The sequence below is a fragment of the Trachemys scripta genome, chromosome 23 (assembly GCF_013100865.1).
Source record: "Trachemys scripta elegans isolate TJP31775 chromosome 23, CAS_Tse_1.0, whole genome shotgun sequence".
Taxonomy (NCBI): domain Eukaryota; kingdom Metazoa; phylum Chordata; order Testudines; family Emydidae; genus Trachemys; species Trachemys scripta.
Window position 1 is genome coordinate 8449639 of NC_048320.1, and position 16300 is coordinate 8465938.

A 16300-nucleotide genomic window follows, 5' to 3' on the forward strand; every position below is an offset into this window, starting at 1 on the left:
GAACTGGAGTTATTTAGTCTGCGGAACAGAAGAGTGAGGGGGGATTTGATAGCAGCCTTCAACAACCTGAAGGGGGGTTCCAAAGAGGATGGAGCTCGGCTATTCTTGGTGGTGGCAGATGACAGAACAAGAAGCAATGGTCTCAAGTTGCAGTGGGGGAGGTCTAGTTTGGATACTAGGAAACTATTTCACTAAGAGGGTGGTGAAGCACTGGAATGGGTTCCCTAGGGAGGTGGTAGAATCTCCATCCTTAGAGTTTTTTAAGGCCCGACTTAACAAAGCCCTGGCTGGGATGATTTAGCTGGGGATTGGTCCTGCTTTGAGCAGGGAGTTGGACTAGATACCTCCTGAGGTCTCTTCCAACCTAATATTCTATGATTCTGTGGTGGAAGCGAGGTGCAACGGTTGAAGGTGGAATTTGGCCCTGGGGTTGGAGGCTTATGAAGTAGTTTATGTCATGCGGGAGGTTGGCACGATGGTGGAAGGGGATACTGAGAATACAGTCTGGAGAGACCTCAAGGGAACCTCTAGCTGATGTAATGCTCCCATAGTCCATGTGTCCCTGGCAACTGCAAAACCCCATAAAAGTGAACGCACCAGAAAGCGTCCACAAGCATTAAAAACAGGTATTACCCATTATTCGATAGCATCTTCGCTTCCCCTGGTCCCTAAAGGAAAGGGCAGCAGAACCTTCAGAATGAGACAAGATAGCAGGAAACTATTTTCATGCACATGACTGGAGAGAAAGTCACATAAGACTTGATTCCGAGCTTGTGAGCCTTCCCTTCCCAGATCAGACGGTAACCTGGGTGCTCCAGAGACAAATTGCTTGATCAATATATTGAGTGAGAAAAGTGCCTAAGGGTACAGCTACCCAGCCCGCAGCAGCGAGCCTCCCAACCCGGCTAGCAGGGCTCGCGCTAGTGCTCTAAGCTGTCTGTGCAGACAGCGCTTTGAGGCTGCGGCTTGGACTGGAGTCCAGGCTCCGCAGCCCACGCCCCCTCCCTTGGCTCACTAAGCCAGGCCAGCAATTTCAGCATAACCACCCAATTCCCCTGATGAGATTCTAAGCTAGATCCTGGCTGGAATTTAGGCAAGCGACTGTCCTCCACTGCTGCTGCTTCAACGTGAGAGGCCGCAAGCGGCTCTTCTATTATAAATCAAGAGAGAGCCCTCCACTGTCAGCCAAAACTCCATGCAATATCCGCCCGACATCCACATGGAAAACAGATTTAGGGTTTACCTTTCCACCTCCTGGCTGGTGCTTCAGGTTTTCAGTGGAACCAATCTTGGACCTGACGTTTTTCAGATCAGGCATGGGGGCAGTAGACGTCTGCAAGCGGCTCTTGGCAGAAGCAGGGGATTTCGGTGGAGTGCGAACCACTGCCACCTTCTTGGGCTCCCTGTTCGGGGGAGTTGGCAGGGAGGGCGTGCGGGAACGGCTACCGGGGGTCCCAGGTGAGCCAGGGCTGCTGTAACCACTTCTGTCTCCAGACTTCGCGGGCTCACCTGAAATTCGCAGACACGCATGTAACAGCAGGGTGGAGGCACGGGTTGCTTTGCAAAGTGCTGCCAACGTTTATTGAATGGATCAACCTGCTATTCGACACGCGCACGCCCACGGAGTCAACATTCACAAGTTGCTCTGATTGTTACTTACCAGCTAGGGGATGACTAGTACTGACCATCCCCCTATGAGGTCACAGTGTGGGGAGGATCTTGATTTACAAGGGGAGGGGCTAGCTAGAAACAAACACCAGTGAATCGAGGCGACGGAGTAACGATTCTGCAGAGGAGAATCCTGAAGCAAGGGACAGGCACAGTGCGGGGGATCAGAGGGATTGGGAAGGAAGTTACATAAAACTGCACTTTTATCTAAGGATTTCGAGACACTTTACAAGCATTTAGTTAATAATAATACCTACCTCTTCTGTACACCTTTCCATCAGCAGATCTCAAAGCATTTTACAAAGGAGGTCAACATCACTGTGCCCATTTTACAGATGTAAAATGGGGAAACTGAGGCACAGAGCAGGGGGGCAGCTTGCCCATGGCCACCCTGCCCACGGCCACCCAGCATGAACGACAGAGGCAGGAATTATAGAATGGTTGTTTGGAGCTTTACGTCCGAGCTGACCCACACTCAAAACCCAACCAGCGTTCTCGGGCAATATCCACCATGGTTCTTACCAATATCTATATGGAATGAAACCCAGGTAACCTCACACCTAATTTGCCTCTTGAACTAACCAGGACACAGACTCTCTTTCTCAATCTCACCCACTCAGGACCAGTGTGGGAGCTGGGGGAGCATAAAACTTTTTGTTGACTTGCTCCAGTGCTGGGTACCTGCATTTCTGCCATTTCAATTTAACAGTGAATGAGAGCACGGTCCCAACACACAAAATGAAGCTGGTTTTCTGAACCTAGATCATGAAAAACTAGCTTTACACAGGGCTGTGAAATTAACCGCTCAGTGCCTGAGAAGCTACAAACAAAAATATTCAGATGCAATTTTTGTAATTTAAAAATATGAAAAAGGAAAACACTGACATTGCAAAATATTTTTAAAACAGCTCGGGCAGCCAAGATCGAAGGGGGGGGGGGAAGCCTTACATTTTACCTTTCTCAGATTTTGCTGCTGTGGTAGGCGGCTTTCTCTGCTCCTTCCTGCCAGCTGAAAGAAAGTTAAAGAAACTTACGTAAAATCAATTACGTACAAACGTTAACAAAAGGTTTTAGCAGTGTCTGGATAAACAGAAGAAATATTCACCAGGACACACCATTTTAAAGGTAATTTGTGACCTCCGGAGCAGAAAGCATCCCCAGAAATCATCGAGAACACTGGCTTAGTCCCCCCATCACATAGGAGAATGTATCCTAAATAAAAATGACTTACAAAGTTTCCTCTATCCCCAAATATAGCCCCTTTCGAGGAATGAATGACTGGCCTTTTGAAAGATCTATCAATAATAAAGAAAAACTAACTGGAGTAAAAAATGGAGCAGCTTAAGTCTTCCAAATCAGAGCAGAGCGCATCCAATGAATTATACTCCCAGAGGGATCTAAGCAGAGGATAAAGGAGGCGCAGTTGTCATCCTAAACCAAGCCGATTATATGAAGGAAGCAGACAGACCAGTAACCAACCAGGCTTATTACACAAAAACTATTCATAGCTCAATACACACAAAACTGTGATGGATGTTACACAAATCAGCGCTACCACATCCACACTCCTTAATCTATCGAACCCTAGTGAATGAACCCTAGGGGCTGTTCTATAGTACAAAGTACAGGAAGACCCACCCCACCTAGCTGTACCCATATAAAAGGATCCCCGTCTCACTGAACGGGACGTCTATAGGCAGAATACCACACTGTTCGAGAGCGAGATGAAATACAAGATTTAGCCGTCCCCACTTTGCTCCTGTTCAATCTCCCAGTACACTAGAGGCAACGTAGGTTCTCTCACACCAGCAGCTTTCCAGATACTGGGGGGTTTCACCACAGGGAACATCCCTACAGAAAATTCACTCTCAACCCTCTGCCAGATTGACAGGCCGGATTTCCCACCTTCTTTCTCCAGCTCTTATGGAGTCTTGGCTGGACACTGCAGCACCCAAGAGAGTAGATTCAGATGGATCATTTTTCCCAGACAAGGGAAATCACCTATTACTTTTAGGCTCCGTCAGGGCTGCACTATTCACACCCTCATACCCATGAAGAAAAAGCACGGTCCATCTAACGCTCATCTTTCCGCACCTCCCGTCTCCCCACGGGACTGGACTCCTGACACTGCAGAGTAGCTCGGGAAGGAGCATTTTGCTCCTGCAGCAGGGGAAAGGGGGCTGAGTGCAGACAGGCTGCTTGGTGACACAGTATGCTCAAAAATAGATGTGCACACGAAGTCTGACCCAGTCGGTGATTTTAGGGAGGGGCAATCCCAGTGCTTTCTGGAAAGAGGAGATTCCTGCCTCAAACGCGCTGAATGCCCATTGGGGATTTTGCTGAATGCAGCACACACTCCATCCTACCGGCATTGGGAGGCGTCTTGGGGGCCGTGGGCGTTTTTGCCGGGATCCGGGTAGCGTTGGCTGGGCTTTTTTGAGTCTGTGTGGCAGACCTGGGAGCGGCCATCTTCATTCCGCTTTTCATCTCCGGACCCTGGAGGCGGAATCGGGAACAAACATTTACCATGTGGTTTGCAGTCCCACGACAAAAAAAAACAACCAACCGCCCAGTGAAGGGACATTCTCAAGATTTTTACTCTCTTCACTCAGATAGCAGAGAGCTTGCAAAACGCTCCTCAGCTCCTGCCACCATCATCCTAGGACTCTGCCACGAGGTATGGAGGGTAGGATGAGCAACTTCCAGTGAGACCTCCACGTGTACAGCCATTTTAGTTGTATATGAGTCACCGCCCCTTTGCATGCTGCCCCATGATGATGTGCCGGCTGCACCAGCCCCAGTGACTGGAAGCCCTGAGGTAGCACCTACACTGACAGGGAAGCACATGGCTGCATGCCACTTTCCCATGCAAGTTGTTCACTTCAGTGACGCAGTGCCATGAAATGCTTTGCTACCCGTTCCAATTAGCCGGGCTGGCCGAAAAGCAAGTCCATGTCCTTCACCTGTTCCTAAAACTCTTGCCTCCCCAAATAACAAAAGCTTCCTTTCCTCATTTCTGATCAATTGTGGTTTATGTTCATTCAACAGCCCTTTTAGGGTGCTAAAAAGTTTATGAAACGTTAACCCTGCTGAGTTAATTCAGACATAAAGGGTTGTTCAGGCTGGTGACTGGTGCTTAAAAAGTCAAAAGCAGAATAAAATATCCTTCTTCCCCATTTCCTCTGCAGTTTATTGTTTAACAACCCCTTTAATCCTGTAGGGCAGCTTCCTAAATCGAATTCAAAACCATTTACTCCCTGTCTGACGCAGGACTGGGCACAAAAACTTCCATTAAAAGTGTGAAAAAGAAAGCGAAGGTGCTTTTGGTCAGAGGTCAAATTTCAATGTTGTCACTGTTTGTTTGTTTCTCTATCCGGGAGAGAGTGCTAAGCATTATTTCTAACTGTGACTGTGACATTTTCATTTTTAAAAAATGTACACCAGCCCTGAAGCAATGCATGCCAGAGATCAGAACTGGTCAGCTTCAAATTCTTTAGCACTGAAGCTCATCCTATTATTCAAGATATACAATTTCTATTCTCCCCCTTTCCTTCAGGTTCTAACAAGTTATAGAAATGGAAACTCTAAAAGTCTCTTTTATTTATTTATTTATTTAAAATAGGGGGGGGAGGGATAGCTCAGTGGTTTGAGCATTATCCTGCTAAACCCAGGGTTGTGAGTTCAATCCTTGAGGGGGCCATTTTGGGAACTGGGTAAAAATCTGTCTGGGATTGGTCCTGCTTTGAGCAGGGGTTGGACTAGATGATCTCCTGAGGTCCCTTCCAACCCTGATAGTCTATGATTCTAATGATACACAGCCCTGTTAGAGGATTGTGTTTTGTGCATAATTTTGTAGCATGGAAGGCCTGACTCCAATATATGAGATATATACAAGACTATGTCCATGCACCCACAAATACCAACACAATGTTGTTGCAATGTGAAAGAAGTCAATGCCTCATTGAAATACAAGACAAAACCCTTCTGCACATGGGGGAGAGGTTTTAAAAAACAGCATTAAAATGAATCAAACTAAGGGACCCTCCCAGCAGATCAGAGAGATGTGACTGCTCTGTACAACACTGAATTATAAAATCTCCACAAGAACTACTCCAAACGCCACTCCCTAACCAAGGACAGTAAAGGATTTCATGGTAACACTGCTACTTAGCTGTGGGGTTTTTTTAAACAAACACTGTAAACACCAGGTGCTCCAGCCACCCCATAAACAAGCTAGAATGGTTGTCTGGCCATTCCTGACTGAAGCGATTCACAGTCTCGGTTGGGAGAACTTTCAGTCCGATTTACCTCCTCCGTTACGTAACATGGAGTAAACAGGAGACATTACACACACTCTCAGAACATACTTCAGTGTGGAGACACAGGCTGATCTCACTCTGCGTTGGCAGGAATCAGTCAGTCAGGAATGGGCAACTAATCGTTTTTTAAAGGTAGCTTTGGTTTCTTTTTCACCCATTTCCTTACCTTTGGCTTTGTTTCTTTCGTTCCTGTACTGGCAGGTCGGGATGTGATAGAAGAGACTCGTTTAGGAGTGGAAGCTGGTACTGAGGACTCAGCAGGACTGGAGGGGTTTTTCAAAGGGGTTGTACTAACAGAGGAGGGCCGCTGGGGGGTAATGGAGGATCTATCTTTCAGGGGGTTGGCAGAGGAAGGTGTGGATGTCTTCAAACAAGTAAACAAAATACAAATACAAATAAAATTAAAAAAAAATCAGCATGAGAAAAAGCAAACTGAAAAGGGATGATGGTTAAAATCAAATATGAATGGCTAGGAGTTAGAGGTGCAGCACACCAAGGCAGAAGTGACAGAGGTGCACCTGCGATCAGGAGTTCTCCATCACACTATTGATGTCAGACTGAAGTCTCACTTTAAGATTATTAGTCACCCAGTGACATTTCTTGATACTTCATCAAACCAACATTTGAAAGAAAGAAGCAGACTTGGCAGAAGCTAGTAAATCTAGGACCAGAATTTCCAAGAGCGCCCAGTGCCCACCACAGGGCCAGATTTTCTAACACACTCAGCACCCAGCGGGTCCCCACTGAGAACAAAAAGTGCCAGGCTCCTTTGAGAACCTGGCTCCCTAGTTCTTAAGATTCAGAGAACACAGAAGAGTTTGGAGCAGGCAGCAGACTGTTCCCTGTCCCTTGATCTGAAGACACGACCCTACCCTTGGGAGTTTGCTCCAGTGCTTAATCACCCCCACTGTTAAAAATGTATTGCTTATTTCCAATTTAGTTTGCCTGGGTTCAACTTCCAGCCATTCGTTCTTGTTGTGCCTTTCTTTGCTAGACTAAAGAGCCCTTAAGTAAGCCCGTATTTTCTCCTCATGATGGAATTTGGGGATTGGGAGGAGGGATAGCTCAGTGGTTTGAGCATTGGCCTGCTAAACCCAAGCTTGTGAGTTCAATCTTTGAGGAGGCCATTTAGGGATTTAGTTAGGGATTGGTCCTGCTTTGAGCAGGGGGTTGGACTAGATGACCTCCTGAGGTCCCTTCCAACCCTATGATTCTATGAACTTACACACTGTAACCAAACCATCTCTCAATCTCCTTTGTGATCAGCTAAAATAAGGTATCAGATCAAGCTCTTTAAGTCTCTCCCGGTAAGGCATTTCCCCACCAGGCATCAAATAATTTGTCTCTCTCTGTTCTGCATCCTCTCCAATTTTCCAACATCTCTTTTTTAAAATGTGGACACCAGAGCAGAGTAATATTCTAGTATCATCATCTGCATCATCATGGCAAATCCCAAAGGGACATGGGTCTACGGTACAGTATAACTGGCAAAATCACCTCCCTGCTCCTCCTCCTTTCTCCCCCATTTTGCCATCCAAGGATCGCGTTCGCTTTTTTTGGCTACTGCCTCCCACTGAGCGCTCATGTTGAGTTGCTTGTCACTATGACGTCTAAAATCCTTTTCAAAGGGTGTCTACACTGCGAAGTTGTCGGCAAAACTTTTGTCTTTCACGGGTCCTTAAAAAAAGCCCCTCCGCAAAAGACAAAAGTTTTGCCGACGCAAGTGGCAGTGTGAACGCGGCTCTGTCGGCAGGAGCGCTCTCCTGCCGACAAAGCTAACGCTGCTTGCGGGGCTGGACGTATTTAGTCGGCAAAAGTGTCGACAAAGAGCCTTTACACACGCTGACTTTTAGCTAAAAGCTGCGTGGTGTAGACAAGCCCTAAGTCAGGGTTTCCAGGATACAGTCCTCAATTCTGTAGACATGGTCTGCATTCCTTGCTCCTAGATGTAGAACTTTGTACTTAGCTGTATTAAAACACTTTTTGTTTAAATAGGCCCAGCTTCCCAAGCTATCAGATCACCCTGTCTGACTGCCCTGTCATCATGATTTACCATTCTGCCAACCTCTCCCCTACCGATTTCCTTCAGCACCGATGTTATATTTACTTCCAGATCATTAGATGGACATGCTGAATGGCATCAGGCCTACTACCAATCCCTGGGAAAAGAACAGCCCCATTCGATGACGATTCCCCACTGACAACTACTTTTTGAGATCTGCCAGTTAGCCAGTAATCCATTTATCTGTGCTTTATTGATATTCTATAGTGCTAACTGTTTAATCAGAATGTCATTTGGTATTAAGTCAAATGCCTTACAAATGTCTAAGTATATTACATCTATGCAATTACCTTTATTAGCCGCATTTGTTATCTCCTCAAAGAATGAAATCAGGTTTGTTTGACAAGACCTATTTTCCATAAAACCACATGGAATGGCATTAGCTATATTCCTATCCTTTAATTCTTAATTAATTTAATCCCGGATCAGCTTCTCCATTATTTTGTCTGGGACCGGTGTCAGGCAAACTGACCTCCTACACCCATGTCATCTATTTTGCACTTTCTGAATACTGGCATAAGATTAGCACTCTTCCAGTCTTATGGAATTTCCCAGTATTAAATTGTGTGTATAATTCAGAACACAACACACTGTTGGGTATGGACATTTTTTTTTAACTGTTGCTAAGACCAAATTCCCAGCCTTGCTCTTTCTTTGTTCCCAAAATGGGCAGTTATGTAAGTTCAGAACTGCTGGCTCGCCAACCAAAGCCCCAAATCTGCAACTGTGATTTCACAAAGGCTTACCCTCACAGCTGCATGGATCTGATTCCAGGACTGGGACCCACTTATTTAGAGTAATAGTTTTTGGAAAGTTAAACACTTTGGACTCCTGCCATGTACCATGGGGTTTTCTTTGAATTACTAAAAAACCCAGCAGTTTAATTTTAAAAGTCACAATTTTGTTATGAGTTGATTCTTCCAAGGTTCATGATTTAAAATGGCTGCACCTTCCAAAGGCAGGAGGGAAAAACACAAACACACACTAAAAGAAAAGAAAACTGGAAATTAATGGCAAGGTTTCCTAACAAATATATGACTTAGGTCAAAAGCAGCTGGGTGTAGATGGAGTCAAGAACACACACAGAAGGCTTACATCATATCTCGTATTTGTCATCCTACCTTAGGCTTTTTCTCTTCAGTATCAGTTCCATCTTTGTCTTTACTGTCAATACGAGCTGATGAAATGTAAATAAAGACAGTTATGTTCCTCTTCTTGGGGATGCTAAATAAATACCAAATAGCTTATAATGCCTGCATTATCGTAACATGCATTAATGTTCTCTTTTCTTCTCATTTCAGTTAAATCTATTAAAAAACAGTCCTTATCAAATTACTTCCTCTTTTTAAGTGTGTTCTTGCTGTGTTACAGATTAGCCTTAATATAGGCGATGATGCGTTAGAGTAACTGTTAGGAGCATCAAATACATGCGGCAAGTTTTATCCCAGACCATCCTTGACAAGAAGATTGACATACTGTTCTAATGGTGTCTTTCTGAACAGCTCCATTCTCAGGCCTAAGTCTGCCCCTTTGCTCTTCAAAACAAATGCAGATAAGGTTTACGCATCACATCTGAAGACTAAAACTCACGAATGCCTCAAACCTACAAGGGTAGGTGTTGAAGACCTTAAGTAACAGAACTGCTTCTTCTTGTGTTTCCAAAATCACTTTTCAATGTATTACTTCAAAAAGCAATTTTATTCAAATCCGTTTGTAATCTTCATCTCTCCCAATCTACTATTTTCTGTATGAGACTGGCAGATGTTACTCCTTACGATTCCGTTTCAGAACCCGTAATATCCCTTGAGGCTTTATCGGCCAAATGAAAGCCACTTAAATGAGATTCATAATGAACGCACAGGGTTTCTTGGGCCATTACATTATTATCTGGCCCCATTAACCTACGAACTACAACAGACACTGCAGTATTGCAAATAAAGAGATCAGAAGTATAGAAAGAGTAAAATGTGTACTACACTCTAGGGTGCTAACTACTAAATCCACTTTTTTCCCCCACCAGCAGCTAAATTCCTTCTTAATTTGAAAGGAAAAACAGCTCTTGTATCTTCTCTAAACTTTGGGAATTTATTCTGGCTGATAACGAAATGTACAAGGTCATTTATAAAACATAGCTCTAGCAGTCACCTTGAACCTCCCCCACTATCCACTTGCATAACTTGCCTCATGCCCTTCCCTTTCCTAAAACAGCAAAGGTGCCTTGTGCAATGAAGGTTGTGCTGTATGTTAGAGATAAGAACTCCAGGTATTTCTGGCTGAAAAGGGAAATACCCAGTCCCTTTTCTGTTCCTGCTACTCAATCAGAAGCCGGCAACTTTAAGCATATTGTAACCCGAACTGTCTGAAAACACAGTCAACTTCATCTCAAAGAGAAGAAGGCTGTGGGCTTCCACCCATTAACTACTGGCATTAATGATGGCAACCTCTGCTAATGTCATGAGGTGTGAATGATTTCTGATTGCATATTAAGTTTAACAGGATTAACAGCAGCTGCTGATCCCCACAGTACAGTCCGTATGGCGGGAGCCTCCATCCTCCATTTCCTGCCTCACATGAGGGAGAGTCTATGGGCTGAATGTTCAGGCTGACCGGGCTAGCTGTGCCAAGACAGCGTGTAGGCATCAAACGTGGTGCGGAACCCGTACAGACATGCAAACCTGTGTGTCAACGGCAAACAATTCCTGCGGAAAAGTGTCGGAACTCTATGGATGTCTACGGCTGGCGTGGCCCCAAAGAACTCACGTTGTGTTTTTAACACCTGGCCACTAAAACATGGACGCTAAGGAGGCTTGTAAATTAGTGAACAGATTTTCTTACAGATCCCATTTTGATTGCTTATTAAAACAATTCAGTGAAAAACCTGCATTTCACCACTGGACAGGCAACCTCCCAAGGTTTTCTTAGGACTGCGGGTCTCGGTGAGAAGAGAAATAGTTCTTGAATAGCTAGAGAAAATGTGCCTGGCATACTAGCAAAGGCATTTGTGCCCAAACAGGCTGAATTTAGCCACCTACTCAGGCCAGGTAAGCTAATACTGTTGCATGAACTTGAACATCTAAAGTTAAAGCTACCTGACCGCAGTGCTATCGGATAAGCAGTTAAATGGCTCAAGGTTTCTCAGCTGACATACTTAGGTATCTAACAGGCTTCCCCTCACATAGATCTCTCTTATAATACACCAAAGATTCAGCCATCTCTTTGGAACTGTCAGGGGCACACATAGTACTGGGCTTGGAAACTGAGGACAAATTCTCACCCGCAGTACTCCTCCTCCCTCACCTTTAGAGCAATACGAGTGGGAGACCCTGCATGGTTTATTAACAACAGCTATGAAACTATAGCCTGCTCTGTGGGAACGCTACGTCAGAAATGCCCAGAAAAAGTTTCAATTGATCAAACGCCTCTTCTCTTTTATAAATATTTAGAGTGATGGATGAAATCCAAGCGTCTACCTAGCAGCTTTGATAAATCCACGGGACACTGAAATGAAAAGGGAGAAAAGCACATGGCAGCGTGTCAGCGCCCATGCAAGAGAACATGCAACCAAAGCGCGAGTGTGATGCGACTGCATCAAAGGCCAGGAGTAAACGAAGGGTGAAAAGCAGCAGCACGTTGGATTTGTTCAGAGCGAACATCTGTGGACAACTGTCAGGCAGCAGGATTCAAGGGGTGCCATACTGGTTTTAGCAGCCTTGCCCTGAGCAAGTCATTGGAGATAGAAGCGTGGGGCAGGAAAATGAGACACACACACACACCTTTTAAATGAGGAACCCGACTGACTTGTTTCTCTGACATGCGAGTTGCAGGTTTCTTTTTGGGTGATTCTTCTTTTTCCATGGCCTGCACCATTCCCCCCATCTCCTGTTGCAAGGAAACACTTCTATCTGCCACGTCCTTATTTAACCTATCAGGAAACTTGGTTGCACCTAGTGGAGAACCTGAGATTTCTCCCTCCCTAATTACATTAGCTTCAACTTCCACTTGGTACATCCTTTCAGAGGGTTCCATCTTGGTAACATCATCATATCCTTTCCCTGACAACCACTGCTGTCTCTCATCTAGGATCTGTCCTGCTTTATGAGTTTCCCTTTCAGTAACAGGAGTCTCTCTAGATATTTCTGCCAGATTATCTTTGGGTCGGCCTTCTGCTGGAAAGCCATGCACCTCCGCAGCTTCCTTGGCTGCTTCAAGCAGCGGAGAGTCTTGCAGTCCTAATGCGGAAGGTGAATCCTGCGGAATAGTTTCATCAATGTCACGGTCTTCATCTTTTTCATGCCCAGCGGCCTCTTCTTTCAATTTACCTCTGCTGTATAAAGGATACGGCCTGTCTTGAATATGGGAGCTGTCAACTGGCTCATACCCCACATCATCAATACCCGGGTGCCACTTTTCAAATGGAGCAGCCAGTTTCTCATGATAGAACATTCCAGCACTTGGAGCACCCTGAGAGAATTCGGAAACTGCTGATGTGGCAAATTCTTCCATGCACACATCATGACCTGCTTCATCTGCCAACGCTTTACCCACTCCAACGTCCTCTTTTCCACCACGGTCCCAGAGCTCAGTTCTGGAGACAGCCTCCTGGCTTTCTTCAAAGGCTCTGAAGTCTTCGTATGTGCCTGGGGGGACTGGTATGGTGGCCTCAGCTCTGGCAGGAATTGCTGCTGCTTGTTCTCCAGTCTGCATTTCACGAAAAGGGAGGACAGTCGCTGGAAGAACCTCACCTGCTTGTTTTTCTGGCTGAATCTCACTTGCCACGTGCTCCTGAATTCCAGGTTCCACACTCTCCCATAGCCTTGGGGAGCTCAGCTCTTCTGGGGGGCGAAGAAGGAGGGTAGGATGTCAAGTGTGGCAAAGAATTAGCACAGGTATTTCAATGGAAAGTCATTCTTGCAACACAAAAGGAGAGACTTAAAAGACTTTTTATAACCATTCTACACGGATAAAAGCAATCAAGTCCTACACTGCCACTTGCGGTGAAAAATTCAATTCTGCAGTTCTCTTGGTTTTAAAGGAATCTTGTCCCTGTAGATAGGCTTAAAATAGAGCTACTCCACTTTGCTTTGATGATACACATTGAATCATCCATCATCTCTGCTTACCTGTTCCAGTGCTGGGAAGAGGTAGAGTACCAAAACAAACACAGGATTTGCCATACCAGATCTATCCAGTTATCCTGTTTCCCATACTGAAAGTCTCAGAGGAAGGAGCGTCCCTCCGCCCCCAGTAATATGCCGGTGTGTGATCAACTATGCTCTGTGACCATGGTGGATGGATTCTATCCCAGCCTCTGTCCACAGAGGTGGTCCAAAGTATGCCATGAAGGCTAACATTTGATCATCGTTCAATTTTACAGGCCACAAAACTATCCAGCCTCCATCTAGTTACAGCACTGGACAATTAATTAGCTCTTGAGGCAGTGAATGCCACAGGTTGACCACGTGTCAAATGAAGTGTCGCTTTCATTTGTTCTAAATAAATCTGCCAATAATTGTGTTGTGTAACCACAACACAGTGCGGGCCAGAATGAAAATGGATAGATAGTCTCCCCACTCTAAGGGCTAGTCTACACTGGCAACGTTAAAGCACTACCGCGACAGCGCTTTAACGTGGCTTGTGTAGTCGCAGCAGGGGGCGTAGCTACCAGCGCTGGTGCATTATCTACGCTGGTGCTTTACAGCGCTGAAACTTGCTGCGCTCAGGGGTGTTTTTTCACACCCCTGAGCAAGAAAGTTGCAGCGCTGTAAAATGCCAGTGTAGACAAGCCCTCAGGTTACATACAAAACTTAAATCCCCTCCAGCTCTTCTTCTCTCCAAACTAAATAAGACTAGTTATAGCTGACACATCTCAGCCACCCGGAATTCTAACCATCTTCACTTCTCTAGACCATTTCTTCTTCTGCTACATCTTTACCAAAAACTAGACAGAGCAGTACAAGTATTCCAGAAATTTTTATTTCAGTAGCCTGTCTACGCCATCAAAGCACAGGGTGTAGGTGGAGAGGATGGATCACACAACAGAAACACCTGGCTGCGACTGCAAACAAACTCTGTTTTCGTATGTTCCGCCCACTCTGCAGAGAAATTAGTACCATAACATTGCACACCCATTCTGGAGCAGCTGACAGTATAACCTTTAAAAAACAGAGCTTACAGTCAGAGATGCAAAGATTTTAAGGCCAGAAGGGAACATTTATGAACATCCAGGTAAGATCTACTCTACAGACCTACAATGATGTTGCCCAGGGGTGTGAAAAATTCACATCCCTGAGTGACGTAGTTATATTTACCTAACTCCCCAGGTAGACAGCGCTCGGTCGATGGGAGAACTTCTACCGCCTCTTGGGGTATGTCTACACTACCCACCAGATCGGCGATAAATCGATCCCCGAACACGCTCCCCGTCGACTCCGGAACTCCACCAGGGCGAGAGGCGGAAGCGGAGTCGACGGGGGAGCGGCGGCCATCGATCCCGCGCAGTGAGGACGTGAAGTAAGTCAATCTAAGTCAATCTAAGATACGTCGACTTCAGCTCCGCTATTCCCAGAGCTGAAGTTGTGTATCTTACATCGACTCTTCCCCCTCAGTGTAGACCAGCCCTCAGAGTTGTGCTGCAGGCGAGCAGAACATACCGTAAGGACAACAAAAGTAGAGACGTGCCCACTACATTCATTAGCGACATTTCCAAAATGCACTTGTTGTTCTAAATACAGAGTGCAACACGTGATCAAAGGTGTTTGTAACATTTCAAATGATACAGTTAAAAATCTGAAGATTTAAAAGGCTGCCCCTCCCACAGAAACTTGAGACTCACTTCACTACTCTTCCCTCTTCATGCTGAAAAGCCATTTTTCAAAGTCCGCAGCAAAACAAAACCAAGGTCACTAATTATGATTTATACCTGGTCACAGGCATGCAGCACTCATCACAATTATATCTGACCCAGAGGAAAATGTATCATAAAATGGAAGTGCCCCTTTCCCCACGTTCAGAGAAGTAACAATTTACTGCGCAGAAACCTGGTACTCAGTACAAGGGGGGGAAAAGGTTTAAACATCTGGTGAGAACAGAGAAGTGGCCAGATATCATGCAACGCTTCCATCACATTTCTGCTAATGACCTCAAGCGACACCTACAGAACCCTCTGCTATTCTAAGCCTTGTCCATTTGCACACAAGAACTGCCATTCACAAAGATTTGCAAGATGATCTTGTGATACAGTTATGGGCAAACTTCTGCTAGGGAGTAGGATAAGAATAACCAAACTCATTTACATGGAAGCTGAAGATGCGAACTCTGTCCTGAGTTGAAAAGATACAGGAAAAAATATTTACTTTTTAAACATCACTAAGTTTGAAAGTATCTCTCTCAGCCAGGCAAGTTGTGTGCACTTTTGAGAGTAGCAGCAGGCATGGAGCAGGAAGGATATACACCAAACAGATGAAGAAATTCATGTCATGTATATGCCACCAAGAAAAAGATCTTGCAAAATGGGATTTACTCAGCTTGAGAAACCAAGCATCATGTAAATGGCACAAGATGGAGAGCGTGAGCATGAAAACCATCTACAGCACATTTAGCTTTCTGCACTTGCTGTTTCATTAGACTGGGGTGGAATTTTCAAAAACATTCCGAGCATTGGCCTCCCTCTGCTCCCACTGGACGCTTTTGAAAATCCCACCCCGAAGTTTTCAGTTATGTCTGAAGTCAGCATAGTCAAAAATCACCCTTTTCAGCCTGACTCCTGTGAGCTAGTAGCACCTCCTATTAAAGGGATAATTTTTTAGCTCGGTTAAGCAGATGCCCAGTTATGCTGTACGTCCACACACTGCACAGCGGCTAGCTTTGTTATGTTCTGTGTAACAGAGGCCAGAAGAGACTACTCTCAATACGTCCAAGTACATAATGAGACTGGTTTGAGGATAATGTGCAAACCAGACTCTTAGTGGGCATTATTTTTGTCACAATTCAAGTAAAAAAATTGGATGTGGGATTATAAAGTTAGATAACCCACTGCCTCGGGGTCAGCACTGCAGGGTTCAAAATCAACCCACGCCTCTTGTTCCACAGGAGAGTGACATTGAGATATATTGCAAAAGGTGACTGGGGATGAAGGAGTCCGTATTCAAGTATGAGCATCTCCCGTTGGCTGACCCATATTGTCCTCTCTGTGTGTATTTTGCAAGGTGATTCCTCCTTCCATAGCTTGGAGGATACTCAACCGTCCGCTATT

The 16300-nt window shown here is 45.3% G+C and overlaps 1 protein-coding gene across 20 annotated transcripts in view; it reads right to left on the minus strand.

The window, feature by feature from the left end:
- Positions 1–16300, minus strand: part of MAPT (microtubule associated protein tau) — a 109528-nt gene that overhangs the window by 18970 nt on the left and 74258 nt on the right. For 7 of the 20 annotated variants that reach the window (XM_034755886.1, XM_034755893.1, XM_034755881.1 and 4 more), the window contains 6 exons: positions 12792–12881; positions 9171–9226; positions 6154–6351; positions 4035–4164; positions 2624–2677; positions 1244–1509 (listed from right to left, as the gene is read on the minus strand). In XM_034755886.1, coding sequence (XP_034611777.1) covers positions 1244–1509; positions 2624–2677; positions 4035–4164; positions 6154–6351; positions 9171–9226; positions 12792–12881 — 794 coding nt within the window. The other 13 variants (XR_004643789.1, XR_004643788.1, XM_034755878.1 and 10 more) reach the window with 6 other exon arrangements.